Source organism: Chrysemys picta, chromosome 16 (genome assembly GCF_011386835.1).
Source record: "Chrysemys picta bellii isolate R12L10 chromosome 16, ASM1138683v2, whole genome shotgun sequence".
NCBI lineage: Eukaryota > Metazoa > Chordata > Testudines > Emydidae > Chrysemys > Chrysemys picta.
Genome location: NC_088806.1, coordinates 20,158,777 through 20,177,344, shown reverse-complemented (window position 1 = coordinate 20,177,344; position 18,568 = coordinate 20,158,777). Strand labels below are relative to the sequence as shown.

The 18,568-nt window shown below is 49.8% G+C and overlaps 1 protein-coding gene across 1 annotated transcript in view; it reads left to right on the top strand.

Moving 5' to 3' along the window:
* Window positions 1-2,546: 2,546 nt before the first annotated feature.
* ADAMTS8 (ADAM metallopeptidase with thrombospondin type 1 motif 8) overlaps window positions 2,547-18,568 on the top strand; it is a 31,749-nt gene continuing 15,727 nt past the window's right edge. The window contains exons 1-3 of the mRNA XM_005303912.4: window positions 2,547-3,709; window positions 17,229-17,468; window positions 18,366-18,498. Of these exons, the coding sequence (XP_005303969.2) occupies window positions 3,092-3,709; window positions 17,229-17,468; window positions 18,366-18,498 (991 nt within the window). The 5' untranslated portion in view covers window positions 2,547-3,091. The remainder of the gene's footprint in view (window positions 3,710-17,228; window positions 17,469-18,365; window positions 18,499-18,568) is intronic.

Below are 18,568 nucleotides of genomic sequence, written 5' to 3'. Positions count from 1 at the left end.
TCATAGGTCAAAAGCATGGATTAGAAATGAGCTGCATCCTATTGGAAAGATGTGTCCCGCCGTGCCTTGTGTAGATGTTACTGCCATAGTCAAGCTTGCTGGGGGTCATAATTTATATCCTGTTATCCCCAAATTCCCTTCTACCAAACCCTAGTCACGTTTGTTTCTATGCACATTATATGGATGTATCCTAGGGCAGTGAGAGGCCATCCTTCTCGTCAACTATCCTTAAAGAAAAGGAGTCAGTCAGGACGCCTGGGTTCTATTCATTGACTCTCTGCGTGACCCTGTCAGATGTCAGCTATCTGTGCCTCGGTTTCTTTAAAATGGGGATGAGAATATCGACCTCACAGATTGTGAGGCTCTAGTCATCAGTGGATGAAAGACACTACAGAAGGGCCGTGCTGCAAGTGTGAACTTTGCTATTTTGGGGTTACTTTAAGAAATGTGAAGTGACTCTGAAAGTGACATTCTTCCAGAAAAATCACTATGTAAAAATGGCCTCTTCTAACACCCCCCAGCCATGTGCAGCAGAGTCAGACCTGCAGGTTTTAATTACAAAATAAATATATATTTATGCCTGTGTCTGTAATTTTCACTCCATGCAACTGAAGAAGTGCTTAATGACCAAATAAATCTGTTCAATCTTTAAGATGCCACTGGACTCCTTGGTTTTTTGTGTTTTGTTTTGTTTTGTTTTTTAATAAATATACATCTTAGTACTCTGTCCCCTCTGAAGCACAGAGAGTGCACGCTGGAGTCCATTCTAGCTCAGGGGTCATAAGCAACAGGATTAGCAGCTAAGATCCAGCAGCAGTAGCCTCCTTATTGTAGATGCTACTGGGTGGGTGAAAGAGGCCCCAGCTTGACTTTCAGATCCCATAGTGAGCTGGCGGGAACCATTATTTGTAAACTGAGCACGTTTAATACTGAGCCACTGAGAGAGAGGTCACGGATGGATCACCACCATGTTGTTTTTACAGCTCCCTTTAAAAAGACAAGCAGTAATTAGAAACTTGGCCCCTGGATAGCACTCTATTTAGAGACACTGCTGTGTGTTTACTATATAGGTAGAGATGTGGTTTTTAAATAGAGACCATCGGAGAGAGGGGCAGATGTAAATACGCCTTACACTAAGACATTTGTGTAGGGAAAATAGCCTGTAAACCATGATCCTGCCCCCTCCCCCTCCCCCCAAGTCCTAGCCATAAAACTTGATTTCCTGCTAGCTAGAGCTTCAAAAGGCTGCGTTAGCCTTTCAAATATTTGAAGGGTTAGACTTTAAAACACAGGTTAGATTGGCTGATCTCTGGGGTTTCATGCGCTGGAGGGGAAAGGAAGTTTTGGCCCAATCCTGAGCACCTGCAACTCCACTGAGGCTCATGAGAATTGGGGGTGTGCTTTGCAAAAACGAGGCTCATTGCCAAGAGAGTTGGCTGCAGAAGGAGCACCTGCAATGATGTTCCATAGGATTTTTAATAGGAGCGGAAGAGAAATGCAAAGCTTTGGTATCTCTGGGGCTAAGTGGGAAAAGGGGCTTAGAAGGAAAGAAACAATATATCAAAGGAGGCGATTTCCCTCTCGCCTTCACAACAGCTGCTCCCTGGTTCTAAGAACTTTCCCAGCCAAGAACATCTGCTTTCTGTTGGAGTTGTGTTCTGCATTCTCCTTGCTGGGCACATGCTAACAGGTGACTTACCTGCCCCTGCAGCTTCCAGATCTAGGAATCCCACTCCCTGGGAAGACCCTCCGGCATCAAGCTAGCTGTGATTTCTGTTTCTCTAAATCATGAGATGGGATAGTTTCAGGAATACCCCCCTCGGGGCACACCACACAAAAAAAGGTGGGGAAGGAGCAACGTGGTTTGGGTCATTTTATTCTCATAGGCACACACCAAGAATCTCCTTTACCCACTAGTCCATAAAGCCTGGTGCTTTATTTTGGCTTTAGGAAAACAGCTTCGTTCAAACCCTCAGGATTCAGCTGCTTGTGTGATGTTCTGTTCAGAGACCGCATTCCCTGTGTGACAGCATTTGCTTCTGGACCACAGGGTGTATTGCCGCTGGCTGATATATGCGTGGGACTGTGGACTACAGAGTCAAAACTTGATGCAATAGGTTTGCCTTCAGCCCTGACGACAATGCTGTCTGAAAGGTAAGGGGCTGATTCTGCTCTCGGTGGGTCTCCTGCAATGGGTGGGCGCCGATTCAGGCCCCAAGGGTCTGACACTGACATGGCAATCTGAAGCAACTCCTCTGGACTCAGTGGGGGTGAAACTGGTGTAAACTGGGGGCGGGGAGGAGGGTCTGCGTCTGATCTCCGTGTAAATCAGGACTAACTCCCCTGAAATCCAGGCGCTTCTTGCTGTGAGAGCCGGCTCTTTGATCTCGGCAGAGGTTGGGCTGAAGGAGTTAATACGGAGCGAGTAAAAGGGGGGGGGGAATGCTGGAGTTGACACTTAAACAGGAGAGGCGGGTCCCTCTGTCTCCTGATTGGCCTCCACTTCCATCCAAAACTTTTTTTTTTCCTTTTTCACTTCTCCTCCTCCTGCTTCTCCGGGTCCCAGGGGAGGGGAAAGTGGAATAGTGCGAGATCAAAAATAAACCTCTTATGTCAAACGAGGGGAAGAAAGTATAAATACTGAGAAGTCGGCAGCCTGCTTTGGGGCTGCAAAGGCTTTGGAGGGGCTGCTCCAGGCGAGCTTGGCCAGAAGCGTCAGGGGAAGACAGGCGGGAAGCAAACTCTTAGCGAGAGTGAGAAGCCCCTTCCCCAAGCCCCCTCCGGCTCAGCACCTTGCCCAAGCAGCCAGCTGACTTGCTGCTGCTGGGTGTTTGGCTTGCCAAGGTGCAGGGAGCTGGTGCTGACCCCCAGTCCGGGCTCCGGAGGGAAGCGGAGCTTTCCCCATCTCTCTCGCTCTCCTCTTGCTGGTAATTAAACCAGCCGGCGTTAATCTCTCCCTCTTCTATTGCATCTGGCTTCACTCCCCAGCGCCGGTCCCACGCCGGCTTGCGGAGCGCGCCCTGCCCTGCCCTGCCGGGGGTGGCACTTGGGTCTCCCGTCGCACTGGTCCGGTTCCAAGCCCGTGGCATCCATGCCCCTGTCCCGTCGGGAGCCGCCCCTGCCTGGCAGGCTGGCACCTGCCTTCCCCCTCCTGCTGCTGCTGGGCGCTGCCCGCGCGCTGCCCCGCCAGCCCGGGGACTCCCAGGAGGTGGTGCCGGTGCGGATCCCAGACCCGCGGGGCGGAGAGCAGGTCTCCTTCTGCCTCTCCGCCTTCAGCCGGGACTTCGTGCTGCAGCTGGTGCCCGACGCCCGCTTCCTCGCCCCCGGGCTGAAGATTCAGCGCCTGGGCCGGCCGGGCCCGCGGGCGGAGGAAGACGAGGCGGGGCTGAGGAAATGCTTCTACTCCGGGACCGTCAACTCGCAGCCCGGCTCGCTGGCTGCCGTCAGCCTGTGCCGGGGCATCCGCGGCTCCTTCCTGGTGGACGGGGACGAGTACCTCGTCCAGCCCGCAGCCCGCAGGGGCGGCGATCCCCTGCTGCAGCCGCACCGGCTCCAGAGGAGGCGGGCGCCCGAGCCTCCCGAGCCCGGGAGCGAGCTGCCCGTGGGGACCAGCCGCCGAGCCAAGCGCTTCGTGTCCGCGGCCCGCTTCGTGGAGACGCTGCTGGTGGCCGACGCGTCCATGGTCCAGTTCTACGGGGAAGAGCTGAAGGTAAGAAGATGCCGCCCCCCCCCCACCCCGCCTCCATCCCCTGGCAGGTCCCTTTCCACCCTCCACGCGTGATCTGACACCCGTGGGAATGAGATGGGGCAGGATCCAGCCCCTTGCGATGAGCATCTCTGGTTCCTGGGGGAGCCTCCCAATCAGAGATCCGGGGGTGAGCCCCACTGGGGAGCAGCCACGCTCAGGGGTCGCGCTGACTTCAGGGCGAGGAGCCGCCTCCCCAGGAACCCGGCCTATTGTCTCCCCCTGGAGGGAGCGGAGCTTCGAGGAGACCTGCTGTCTCAGTTCAGAAACCAAGCCCCGGTGTTAGCGCGGCGCTCCCCACAAGGGCTAGAGGCTTCTCGCTCCTGTCTCCGCACTTGAAGCCACCGAGAAGAAATACCCTGAGCTCAGGGGTGAGCCTGAGGGGTTCCGGTTTGGGAGCTGCTGGTGATTGTCCACGAGCTTGCTTTGCAAAGGCTCTGCGGCTCGTCCCTCTCCGGGTACCCTGACTGGGTGGCAGGTGGGAAGGGAGAGACCTGAATTCACCCTCTGGTGACCACGGGCGTTTCTAAACATGGCCAGTGCCCCGGCTCCCAGGGCGGGTTGTGACGCTTACCTGTATGGAAACATCCTATGATCAGACAAATAACGGGCTGCTATAGAAATCGGTCTAAAAACCTGAGCGCCTTTCAATAGGGTCTTGGCCCCACCTGGCTGAATTTTGTAGCAGGGATATATTTCTATGAGAGACTATAGCATGGTCCCCCATCCCCCTCCAAACAAGTGTATTGTCTTCCATTACATTCTCTGTGCTTTTGACATAAGGCTGGTTAACTAATGTTCCTAAAGTGCTTTCAGATCCTAAGTGTCCCTGAAGTGTGAGTTTGAGACATAGATATCAAATGAAAGAGATGATCCTTGAAGGTGAACATAAGAACGGCCAGACTTGGTCAGACCAATGGTCCGTCTAGCCCAGTATCCTGCCTTCTGACAGTGGCCCGTGCCAGGTGCCCCAGAGGGAATGAACAGAACAGGGAATCCATCCCTTGTCGCCCATTCCCAGGCCAGCCCTGGTTATGCCCAGTTGATCTACAGCATCTGTAACGTGGGCTTTCAAACCTGTAATGAGCATGATCACTTGCATATCCCTCACTGAGGTCCATCCCAAGTGTGACGCATTTTAAAACTCAGCTATTGTTAAGCCATGTTTGTGCATTCTCTCTCACACACACAAATGACTGTGGAGTGATTTGGGGTGTTTTAACCAGATTAATAGTATTTTCCTTATCTGAGCCATTCAAAGATAGCTGCATGGGTTTTGATGAAGCTTTGTTGCACTCTTGAGCTGACAAACGGTGCAGTTTCAGCCTAAAAGGAAAACTGTGGAGACTGTTCTGAGCAGCTGAGTTGATTTGCCCTCACCCTTAACTGTAACAGCATTGTCACTAGCTATGGGCTAGTACCTTTCATGTTGCTACAGAACTAGCCGGGGAAGTAGGAAACGCTGTTGTAGCAGGAGGTGAAGGAAGCGTCTCTGGCCAATGGAGTGAGCCGTGTCTAGGCCTGCATTTCACCAAGGAGAAAGTGCTACTTTTTCACCTGGTTCTGAAACCTGGTTCATCAGGGTTTGGAGGGGAGAGGAGGAAAAGGGGGGGTAATATCTCTGTCTCTTGGATATATAGGGAAAGTGCTCTGCTGCAAAACAAGGGGATTAACTGAATTCCCTCTTGGAGCTTTAGCACGGTGAGTAATGCAAGCCTCAGCGGAACAATGCACTAGCCTGCTTGGGGTTAGCCACCTGCTATCAGTTAGCGCAGACCCTCCCTGCACACGAACACATTCATGCCATGAGGCAAACAGACTCTTCCCCATGCTTCTGCCCTGGGAAACGTTCTCTCTTCTATGGGAGAAGAGGTGTCCTTGGCCCGGTACGAGTCCAGGTCTCACGTGTCCATAGCATCATACCAATGGCACTGATTGGCCCCACGTTCAGTGTGAATGGAGAGGCAAAGGACTGAATCACCTGTGGAGGCTGATCTCCCCTCTCACCCTCCAGGTCGGGACTGATGCTTTCTAGCAAGGTGCATGCCCTGCCAAGCCTGCTCTATGGACAGAGAGTGTCTGTCTCCAGGGCTGTCAGTCTGGACCCCCGTCACCAGCACTGTCACTTTTCAAACCCTTGGCCTATAGTCTCTGCCCAAACCCAACTTCTACTCATCTTCCCAGCCATCAGATGCACCATAAGCAATTGTACAAGTGTAAGCATGAAATCCACCTGCTCTTGTATGGGGGCATATGGCACATTTAGACAGCAGAACACAATCTACCCCCAGAAATCCCTGTATAACTTCCATTAGTGTAATAATAACAATCCCTAGGTCTTATAGTGCTTTTTATCTGCCGATCTCATAGTTTTTTTGCAAGGGAGTTCAGTATCCCTCTCCCCTTTTTTACAGATGGGGAAACTGAGGCACACAGAGGGACATGACTTGCCCAAGTGTAGGGGGAAAGGAGACCATGCCTCATGAGGCAAATATACCCCAGCCATCACTGGCACTGAGTGGAATCCACACCACTCCATATATTACCCTGCCACCTGCTTGTGCAGGTATTTGCCATTGTTTTGGAGGGCTGTATTCTGCAGCAGAGGGTGGATCTGGCACTGAAGGCCGGACTGATTCTAGGTTTGTCGTCACGTGGTTTGAGTGACCCGCTCGTGCTTTTAGGTACTAAAGTGACAGAGGGTGCAAGAGACTGGCACCAGTGTGTTAAACAGTAAAGTCTGTAGGATAGCAGCAGTTGATACTAATGGCGAATGGTCCATAACCAGTGTGGGCATGGGGGGTGTATACACACACATACTGGGGAGGATGTGCAAGAGACAAGACAAGGCCTGACTCTGCAGTAGTCCTAGGTCCTGAGCTCAGATTGAAGCAATGAGATACAGGGGTGGGTAAATTGTAGCCAGATGAAACCCATGTGCTGCATTTTGACTGAAGTAAGCAAGCAGCCAGCAGGATTAAGGTGGGATCTGACCCCTTCCCAAAGGCTTCCCCTCATGTTCTCCCCAGTGGGGGCACATTCTCATTCCTGCTCTCTTCAGTTGAGACCTGATCACAGGTGCTGGGGGGGCTGCCACACCCCCTGGCTTGAAGTGGTTTCCATCATATCCAGGGTTTACAGTTTGGTTTAATGGCTCTCAGCCCCTGCTATACTAATTGTTCCAGCACGCATGGTCCTAATCCTGAGAAGATCCAAGATTCCAGTTTTGGCCCTCGTTTGTTGTTGTTTATATAATACCAGTAGGGTGCTCAGTGCTGTATAGATAAAGTCCCTGCCCCGAAGAGCTTACACTCAAAATAGCAGTAGATCCGGTCCTATTAGATGCAACATTGTGACCCAAATCTTAAGGTCCTAACTGGTTTGCTCAGTTCTTCATCAGACAAAGTCAGTGAGCGTTCGGAATGCAAGAACCTGAGGTTTTGGACCCATGGCAAAAAACTTGGCCTTGGATAAGAATGTCACCCCACCATTGCATTTCCCATCCCGGCCCTCAGAGGGGCCACCAGTGCAGACCATAGTAGTAATAATAAGGTTTTGCATCTTCCAGGTCCTATTTTTGCTTTCAAATGGGCAAGAAGTGGCTTGAAAACAGCGGTAGGGTTTTCAGGATTTGTTCCCAGCTGGTTATCGAAGCTGCTCCTAGCTGTCTACGGACACGCTGATGAAATCAACAGATCTCTGAGCGAATAACTGATCTCGTTGGGTTTCTGTGATCGAGCTCTCACTAGGCAGCTCTCCATGGCACCACGACCATTGAGCTGCACTTGGAACCGATGGGCTGCTGACATGCCAAGGATGTAGCTATGGGACAAATCCAGAAGCCAGTTACCGTGGTTTAAAGGAATGTGATGCCACCAGAGGCCCATGGAAACAGGCTGCTTATCAGCCAGGAGATCCCAGGACAGTGTGTAAAAGGGTGGAAGGGGCCCTCTCCCGATCCACTATTGGAAGTTGCCAAGCTGTTTAGTGGGAAGGGACCATAAGCAGTAGGGCTTCTCGGGGAATATGGCGTAACTCCATTTTCTGCAACTGAGGTTGGATTCTGGCTCATCTTTCACAAAAGCCAGATTGAACTGACTTCAGGAGCGTTCTTCAGGATTTAGAGGTGTAACTCAGAGGAGCATCTGGGGCAGAGCATATCCTAGTAATCCTCATTCGGTTCCCCATCCTGCCCCACCCTCTTCCCCTTCCTACTGATTTCTCTGCTTAATCCCAAAAAGGGGGAGGGGAGGGAAATATCATTTTCAAGATGCTTATTTTGGGGGGGGAGGGGGAAGAGAAGTCAATATTTTTTTTTCCGGTGGAAAGAAAATGATCCAAAAAATCAACATTTGAATATAAAAATCCCACCCCGTTCTAGTGCTGAGTTTACACACGCCAGGGCGGTTATTCAAAATGGTCCCACTCGCCGGCTCTATTTTGGCTTCTTGCGTGATCAGTAACAAGAGTTCTGCAGCTGAAACTCAGCTGGCAATCCGGGAGGCGGCTCAGAATCCAGCTCACGCTCCCATAGCTGAACTGGCTTTGCTGAGCTGGCGGGAATGCAAACTTGTTTGCGTCGGTGGGAGCAGCACATCTGACTGGAAGATGCACAGGGAGCAAAAATGTTGAGACAGAAGGGACCGTATTTACATAGTTACTTTTCTTCTCGTAACAACATTTTAATGACCAAATATTTATTAAAGGTCAAAAGCATTGTTTATAGTAAGAAGCAATTTTCTTACATAAGCTGTAACAGATCAGGCATTGGATATACATAAGAGGAAACGGGCAGGTCAGAGCAGTGTAAGTTATAATCAATTTTATGCTGCTATTAAGGAAGTTCTATCAAAATTTTATTCATTCCATTCCATTTGCTCCATCCTTCCTCAAGTAGTTCAGCTGTTAGCCTAACTCAGACAGCAGGGGTCTGATCCTGCTCCCTCTTTACTCTGATGTAAATCAGGACTAACTGTCCTGACATCCGCGGGGGAGGTGACAGCAGAACCGGGCCCTAAGGCTCTCTCTTTCTCATCACTTCTCTGAATCAGATTATTCCAGTGGGCATTTGTTGTTGCTTGTTCCTGAGAGGTGCTGAGCGCTTTCCGCTCAACAGGGCCTTGGGAGCGCTCGGCGACTCTTGGGAGGCGCTCAGACCTTCACAAGATGGTGTAAGCCATGATGAACCGTGCCTAGATTCTACAGTGATAAATGCAAATACCCGCACCAGGCACACAATGCACGGCACAGCTCCTCCAGAGACCCCACAGCACTTTACAAAGGTGGGTGAACACCATTAGCACAATAGGGCTTTTTTTTTTTTAACGGTTGAGGAAACTGAGGCATGGAAAGGACTAGGGCCTAATTATTTCAGAGATGCTGAGCACTCACAATTGCCATTGACTTCGATGGGGCCTCTGAAAATCAGGCCCAAGGGGAGTGGAGTTAGGTACCCGAAGCAATGGGTGTGTTTGAAAATAGTGGTCTCTTTGACTTGCTTAAGGCAGCACAGCCAGTCAGTGCCAGAGTCAGGGCTCAGATGCAAGTCTCCTGACTAGCGTGCCCAGTTCACTTGAGAGTGATCTCAGCTGGCCTGGTAGGAGTAAGGGCTTTGGCTGTGGGCACAGTGTTGCCAACCCCAAGCGTTCCACAATCGTGAGTTTGGTCTTAAAAATCATGAGATTTCAAACAATAATAAATGTTGGGTCCTTTTTCTTTGCCATCTGGTCTCTGAGCCTTCAGGGTGCACTGGGGTCATGTCTTCAAGCTTTTTTCTGTAACTTCCTTTGTTCTTGTCAAAGAAAAGGGAGACTCTCTTGGTATCCCCTGACTCCAGCAGCTGAGGCTTGAAGAAAAAGCATCAAATATCACAAGACTCGCGATAAAATCAGCAGCTCTGAGTAAGTCATAAGATCTACCCTTGACTGTAGCGTTTCCTCCATACAGTTGGGATCTGCACTAGAGCTCCATTGGGCCTGCTACAATCTGGTTCCTTTGAGAACAGCCAGTAGCTAAACCGCTGGACCCAGTTTGTGGAGCAAGGCTGTATTGCATCGGATTACTGTCAAAGTCCCATCTATTGCAGACAAGCAGGGCACACCCTCTACATAGGCCAACTGATCCTCAAAGTGACCTTGCAGGTGAGCTAAACCCAACCAGATCTTGCTGGTAGAGTTGCTTCTAGCAGTTCCCATCTACCAAGTGGCTATTCCAGCTCAGATGAATTTTCTGTGTCCCATAAAGTCTCAGGGTGACATTTCCAAAGTCTCCTGGGGGAATGAGATGCACAGTTCCTGCTGATTCCAATGGGAACTCGATGTCTGAACCCCTAGGTGGCTTTGAAAATGTCACCCTGGGCTTCCATCTGGTGCAGGTAGACAGTCGCAGCTCTCTGAGGAGGAAACGGATATTTGCTTTGCTGCCTTTCTGCCACCCTGTGCTCTCTGGCCGTGACAGCAGATGGCTCCAGATGTGATTGAGATGGAGCTAAGACTGCCTTGTGCCAGGATTTTTCACAGTTTGCACAATAGAGTTCAATTAATCCCTTGACAAAAGGAGCCAGCCCTCCTTATCTGATTGCTGGATAAAGGGGGCATTCTGCAATCCATGGGGGCCATCTCTGAAGGGTCAATTAACATGGGCTGCCTGTTTCCAGCTGCTTTTCACTGCAGCCCGGGGAGGAAAAGGAAGAGCAAGAGAAGTGGGTGGCTGAGCACATCAATGCATTGGCCTCTCCGCTCCGGGGCTCCTGGTTGGAGTTTATCTGGCACATGGAAGTGAGATAACTTTGGCAGCCTGAACTCTGGGTTCAAGAAGTCCAGGATGAGGTTGAGCAAGGAGTTTAAGAGGCATAATCCAGAGGGGGCCAATATATTCTCCCCCCCCCCCTCTCAATTTCTGCCCACTGGATGTGGGAATCTTCTCCACTTCCTTTCCTGAACTGCAGCGTAATGTTAAACATCTGCCACAGCTGACCCCAGAGGTGGCTGCCGGCAAAGTGACTGTTGATTATAAAGCACTTTGGTATGAAAGGCACAGTGTAAGAGATCATTGTGATTACTCTGTGTCTCCTGCCTAAGGATCTGCGCGTAACTCCCACATGCCGAGAAAACAACCTAGCCTGGAATAATTACAGTGGTGGCAAAAGACTAAACAAACGTGACTGTGCTCCTGTCCAAAGCTCCGTCAGAAAACAGACATTGCTTCATCTCTACGATCTGGTGTGTCTAGCAGGTTAGAAGATGGGACAAGGCATCAGGATTCCTGGGTTCTACTTCTGGGATGGAGTGTGTTCTTGTAGTGAGAGCAAGGAACTTTGGAGTCAGCGCGCCTGGGTTCTATTCCTAGCTCTGTCGCTATCAAGCTGCGTCGTCACCTTGGCCAAGTCACTTTAACCCTTCTGTGCCTCAGTTTGCCCACCTGTAAAATGGGGATAATGGTATTTGCTGACCTCGGAGCCATGGGCGGTGGGTCAGCTGATCAGGAAAGGGCCGTGGTGACTGAAATGCTGTCATCTCAAAGGAGAAGGAAAGCAGGTTGGATTCCAGGCCCAGCTGTACTGACCCTGAGCCACCTCCCCTAGGGCACTTGGTCAGGTTACGGTGCGGGGGGGGGGGGGGGGGGTGTATGAAGAGCACACTCTGAGCAGAGGATAAGAACATCGGAGCATCCCCAACTCCTTAAGCATGGAACATTCAGCGAGGAGGGAAGGAAAGGAGAGTGGGAGGAAGAGAGAGAGAGTAGGAAAGGAGGGAGGAGAGACAGAGCTGAGGAGGAGGGGGAAAGAAAGGACAAGAAAGAGATGAAGGAAAGGAAGAGATGGGGCAGAGGAGGAAAGGGAAAGGGGAAAACATGTGAAGGAACAAAGAAAAGAGGGAGGAGAGGAGCTGGAGAAGCAAGAGGACCAAGAGGAATATGAGCAGTGGACTGGCCAGGGTTCACTTTGCCTCCTGGCCCCATGCTGCCCACAACTTACTTTGGCTGCAGCCTGGCTTTGTGCTAGGAAATTCCTGGCTCGGCCATCAAACTGCCGAAGGAGGTGTTGTGTGAGAGGCAGGAGCCAAGGCCCTGGCAGAAACCCCAAGAGCTCCCAGAGACTTTGGTAAACATTGAGGAGGCTGCCCCGCTCCCCACCCACCAGGGATTCCAGCTGGGGCTGGAATGTCCTTCTGGTTCCCGCTAGCCCGTATCATTATGGAACAGCCGTCTCCCGAGGAGCTCCAGGCCAGTCCCACGGCTCCGCGCTGCACGCACCAACCGATGAATGTCCTGACAACCAGCAGGGAGTGAGTTTTACTTTGCAGCCATAGGGACAAATGCTCGGGGAACTAGTTCCACACAAAACCTGTCTGCATAGTATCAAATCAGTGCTTGCTGCTGGGGGGGCTTTTAAAGGTCCTTTTCAGAGCTCGTCAGTCCTAAAAACCGACCACCTGTCTTCTTCCCGTGGTCTGTTTGCATCAGGGCCGGCTCCAGGCACCAGCTTAACAAGCAGGTGCTTGGGGCGGCCAAGGGAGAGGGGCGGCACCTGCGGCAATTCGGGGGCGGCAGGTCCCTCACTCCCTCTAGGAGCGAAGGACCTGCCGCTGAGCTGTCGCCGCCGATCGCAGCTGTTTTTTTGTTTTTTTTTTGCTTGGGGCAGCAGAAATGCTGGAGCCGGCCCTGGCATACAGAATGCCCTGGACTTATTTCCCCTCCAATAAATGCTGTCTTCTAAGGAGAAAACTCACTGCCGGTTAGGATGTTTGGCTTAAAAAGCGACCCTCCAATAGCAAATCAGAATGCGGGTCCTACAATAACACATCAAACTGGGGCGGGGGGTGTCCTACAGAAATAAGCCGACCATAAAAAAACAGGTTGAGTGGGTTCGTGTCCTACTGAAACAACCCTACAGCAACAGATGTGTGTGTCTAGTTTCATTCATTTTTTTACCCTTCCCCCTGACCATATTCAGCGGACTGTGCAGCTTCAGATAAATAAGTGTGCAGAGAGGCGTTTCGCAAGACTCTTTACAGTCACATGAAATCCTTAGATGTGATCAAATTAAACGTAACCACTTACATTCTTATCTCTCATCTTATCTCCTTCCCCCTGTGTTGTGCTGTACGCTAGCAGCAGTCTCATGATCTGTAATGGTTTGTGCTTTTCACGTCAGTCAGCTGCAGAGCTGCTGGCCTGACCGATGGGGCACGTGGGTTCCTTGCTGGAAAGGCAGCTTGTTTGCTTTGTAATTCAGCTGAGCGGGAGCTGTTAATACTACCGGAGCATAATAATACCTAATAATAATTAATATCTAGGCTTCCACAGTACATCAGCCGTAGATCTTCAAGCGCCTCATTAGGGATATTAAGAAACATTATTCCCAGAGGGAAACTGAGGCACCACTTAACTTCCTAAATCTGGTGTGTCTGCTACTGAGGGTCACTGAGTGGCATTTTCTGATGTGTTCCCCAGTCTGTTTCGCCTTTTGGGGGAATTGGATGGAATTTGGTTTTCTCGCAATAGCAATCAGCAGAGAATCCACAACCACTACAGGGGAGGTGGAAAGTTACCGAGGGCTTCATCAAACAGTGGAAACTTATCGCTTTATTTCAATATGGGCCAAATCCTGCTGCATCTGCCCAGGCAGCTATACCAATGCACTGGGTGAAAAGGAAGGATTCCTCTCTCTTTCCCTGAGAATTTGACAGAGATCCAGATTCATCTCCCCAGATTGGAACCTGCCCCTCCAGTTTTAATTCTAGGTCAGATCCAGGACTGGAAAAGGACCAATTGTCTCGCTTTAGTTAAAGATGTGAGTGAAATCTCGAGAGCAGTTTTTTTGAGCAAGATGGCAGAAATCTCACAAGAACACTCCTGATCCCACAATGCCAATCAAGGTGGCAAAAATCATCTCACAAGATTTTTAACCTCATCAGATCTGATCCCCTCAGCCTTGATTCCACCCTTTTCCTAAATCTAATCCTGCTTCTTCAGCAAGCAGGGACATCACGAAGGGAAACCCAAGGAAGGTGGACAAGCAGGATCAAACAACTTCAAATGTTGTCTTCGGCTGTGAAACACAGTGATCGGCATCTGCAGAACCCCTTGGATTCCAACATGTTTCTGAACTGGCGCTGCTGGTCAAATGGACTTTCTGCAGGTGGCTTGCTTCTCACCCAAGAGCAGCCAGGTTCCTATCACGGGTCAGCAGAAGCCCTTGCTCGCATGCTGAAACAGAATGCGCTGCACAGGCCGAGCGCTGGTATAAATAGACACCAGATGGTGGAACAAGTGAATTTGACCTTTTAATCTTCACTAAATAGCTGTTTGTTCAGTTCACTTTCCGTCTTTGCCTTCCAGTTCTTTTCTATGTTTGCAGATACAGGCAGGAAATAAGATTTTAACCCCTAGCCCCACTGTGAGGTCTGCCAAACCAGCCTACCCCACCAGAGCATGCTCCTGTATCCTGCACCTTTGGGCTCAGACAAGATCTCATAGCACTCTTTGCAAGAATTGAAATGTAAACCCAGGTGTCTGAGCCATTTCAAAATAGATAATTATTTTCAGACCCTTCAAAATTTTCATTCTGGTTCCAGTCTCCCTTGTTACCTCATCCCCCTCCCGCCAAACCATTGCTATATTCTACTAAGCAGCTACCATATTCCACCCCAGAGTCAGCTGCACTTCAGTGGTGGGTGATGTGAACCCCTGGATGGTTTGCATATGCGTTCAAGTGCTTCGGGGAGCCTTCTGCTTTAAATTGGAGGTCATTATGCCAACTTCAACCCCAGTCTTGTGAAAATATGGAATCCTCTTCAGACGCATTATTCCACAGCTCTGTGGCCTTTTTATTAGGGTGCGCATTTTGACTTTACCTCGAGGCAGAGATAAAGAATTCTCACATTTCCCCTGGAACAATAACAGTAGGATGTTGCAAGTTGCATAGCCTGGTGTATGTTTCTTGCCTCAATAGTGAATTCTTTGCTGCATCTGCTCTGTGCTTTGCAACTGTATGTCACATTATGGAATTCTGGCCAGTCTGAATAAACAGGTCTAGTGAGTGTGCCCCTCACTCGTTCTGGTGCCTGCTAGAATGTAATGCACTGAATTTGACTAACGTGCATATTGCTAAAATTAGACGTCTGTTCGCGTGGCTAGTCTGTGATAGGATAATATGTTGCAGAATGATTTAAGATACCTAGGAATGTCCTGCTTATATGGCATTGGTTCAAGACAGCCCCAGTGCACCAATTAGTCTTTCAGAAGAGACATAAATCCAAGCTCCTGACCGCATTTTGCTAATTAGGAGTGGCACTGTTCATAAGAATAGGGATACGCTGACTGCAGTGTGTCAGCCACATTTCTGTTTAGTTAATTACGTTCCACCTCCTCAATCTTGCTGCTCCCTGCAGTTGCAGTTGATTGTGGTATTCTTCACTTCACTCCCTTTGGTACTGTGCAGTGTTGCTGATAAACAGCTCTCTCATTCCACCCCAGAGGTGGCTGCATTATCAGCAATGACTGATCTCCACACACAGTCTGTGACGTGCCTGGGGATCCTTGGGGATGAAAGTCATTTTGTACGTTATTTATACGTGAACGTTGCAAAGTGCATTAGAGGCGCCGTGTTGTGACAAGACCTCAGATCCACTGAATGTTGGGATGCAAGTGAGACGCCCATCATGGCCACTGATTTACATGTGTGCATTGGTGAGTCTTACTAATTTTCTAAGCAAATGGCGCTTCTGCTCCTCCCATGCAAATCACTGGCCCAGGAAAGGCTGTGAGCGTTGCGAGCTGTTTATTCCCCACTGAGGCAAAGAATTTGGTGCATTCCATACTACGGGATACTGTTCACTCTAGCTAGAGCTGCGATTGTTAAACTCACTGGTCTCAGCTGCTGGTGTAAATCTGTAGGAGCTCTTCTGACTTCAGAGCTGCTCTGGACTGGCACAAGTGTAAGAAAGGGCAAAATTCAGTCCTTATGTCTGAATCGAATCTAATTAAATAATTATGCTAAAGTCACTGAGGTGAGACCGCAAAGTGTAATTTGCCTGGGATGAGAGAAGCCACATTCTCTTTCTCAGTACTCATGCTGTTGTGCAATGATTGCATTTTTTTTCTCATGAATATGATTCCGTGAGACGGTGCCAAACAGAGGAGGAATTTCAACGTGCCGATAAGATGTTTACATCAACCTAAACATTGCTGGAGCGTTTGACGTATTCAGTAACCTCTGGTTCGCCTGTTCGCCCAAGCAGAAGGAACTCCTGAGTGAATGCCTGGCAGCTTGCATAAGTGCTATAGGAACAAATCCCATTCACAAATAATAACACCGGAGTATAACGCCCACACACGGTTTGGACTAAAGTACCGCAGCGCTCAGGGCTTGCTGGAACGAACGCGGCTATTTCCTGCTGTGCTCGTACCTCCTAGGAATCTCTGAGCCAGGCGTGCTGACCACCCTTCAGGAGTGGAGAATGTGTTTAAAGAGCACATATTTGAAGTTGAGTGTAAAGGCCAGCAAATACTCCTCCATACGGTAGAGTGAAGACTTGGGGCAGATCCTCAGCGAGTGAAAATTGGTGTTGCTCCATTAAAGTCAACACAATTATATTGATTTTACTTCAGCTTTCCACCCTCTCCCCCCATGTTCGTACTGCAATCATACATCCAATAATGTAGATTTTGTATCTTTAAAATGCTTGTAAAGTATGTGTCATGCCCCCTCTAGTGGCTGGTCCACATAGAGGTTAACAACCTGCTACTGCAGCTAGCTAAGAGAGTTCTTGATATACCTCAACTAGCAGAGGCCTGTAGTTTGGAGCTGAAGGCCTTCGGGTCAAACCCTGCTGACCACATAGATATGTGGGTGTTACATACACAGCACTGAGATGGAAAATGTATAGTTAAAGTGGTTACATTGTGATTGGTTCCTGGCTTTAGAGGACTGGGGTTGGAAAATGAGGGCATGGTTCATGCTACAACTGAGGATGCCCAAACACATCCCTCAGATCACTGACATCCTTCTCCTGAGCAGCTGCAGACGGCAGTGCGTTATTTGCAATACAGAGGATCAGCAGTGCTCCAAAAGGCAATACAGACATAGACTGAGATACACCTCGATCTAGGCCCGGGGATCTGATTTTTCCCTTGTCTTGCACCTTCGGTTGTAATTTAAACCAGGACAGAGCAGGTGTAAGAATTTTACGCCCACTCTGGGCTGGTGTAAACGACTGCCCAAGGTGCAGGGCAATGGAAAAGGCGGCCCATGGATTGGATTGAGGATGCTGTCTGCTAGGTGCCCACTTTAGACGCTGTAGGAGTGATCATGAAGGTTGTATTGCTTCATCCCTAGTGCCCAGGACTTAATAAAACCCTAAGTAGTGGCCCCTGCGAGAGAACAGAAAGTGGCAGGCTTCACGCTGTATACTTTGGACCCAGAAGTTTCCCCTCCGCAAGGTTTAACCCTCTGGTTGCCCGTCTGCCTTTCTCGTTTCAGAACCACATTCTGACCCTGATATCAGTGGCCGCTCGGATCTACCAGCACCCTAGCCTAAAGAACTCCGTCAGCTTGGTGGTGGTGAAGGTGCTGGTTGTGGAGGATGAGAAGGCCGGGCCGGAAGTGTCTGACAATGGAGGGCTCACGCTGCGCAACTTTTGCAACTGGCAACAGAGCTTCAACCCCGCTAGTGACCGTCACCCAGAGCACTACGACACTGCTGTCCTGCTGACTAGACAGGTCTGTAGTCTCAGCCGCTGAGAGACCAGAATCCATATGGGATTTACCTTGGGCATGGTCTGGAGCACAGAGGGAGATAAGGAGGGGGCAGAATTATACCCCTCCAGTCCAATACTCTAACAGTGCTAGGCGCTGTACATACACCTATTAAGAGATGGTCCCTTCTCCAAAGCCCTTATATTCTAAATAGAATGCAGACTGTTATTCCCATATCAGTGATGGGAATTGAGACCCAGAGAGATGACATGACTTTGTCCGATCTAACCCCGGGGCACTGAGGCAGAGCTGGGAGTTTAAACTAGATCTCCTGATTCCCACTCCAGTGCTTACCCATACAGCCGTCTTTCCTCTCCATGAAATATTTTCATTCTGGTCCGCATCGTCAGGTGCCCAGCAACGGCATCAGAACTTTAGAGAAAAGGAAGAGATGAAAACTGCTTGGAAACCCATTGACTCATAACCGTGAATTTCAGAAAACCAGCTGCTCGAGGAACCTCACTTAGTAGTCAGTTAATAGGCCACATCTTGTCTTACTTATTTTCATATCACAGAACCATGGGATTTATAGACAGCAACGATCTAGGAGTTCATTTTGTCTATGCCTCAAGCATGAGAGAGCTTGGTAGATCTGAGTCTAACGTGCAGTACCATCTCCTGGCACAAACATACAGACGTAGACAATTCTTTCAGCAATCTACGTAGCAAGACACAGGTTAACATACAAGGAAAAGCTAGAAGTGGGAATAGACCCCAGGGAGTGGCATGCTAACGGAACGATTGATAGATCCCTGGTTAGCCATATACCTACAAATCCATACAGGCCATGAGTCTGTGGAATCACTTGGGGACCCATGCTTTCTCTAACTATATTTCCTCTGGCTCCGTTTTCAAACACAGGACTTCTGTGGGCACCAGAGCTGCGACACTCTGGGAGTGGCTGACATCGGCACCATGTGCGACCCCAACAAAAGCTGCTCTGTGATTGAAGATGAGGGTCTCCAGGCTGCCTACACCCTCGCTCATGAACTAGGTAACTCCTTTTGTACGGCACGCACTGAAGGAATAGCCGCCGGACCACTGCGGCAGAATCCATGGCAGGG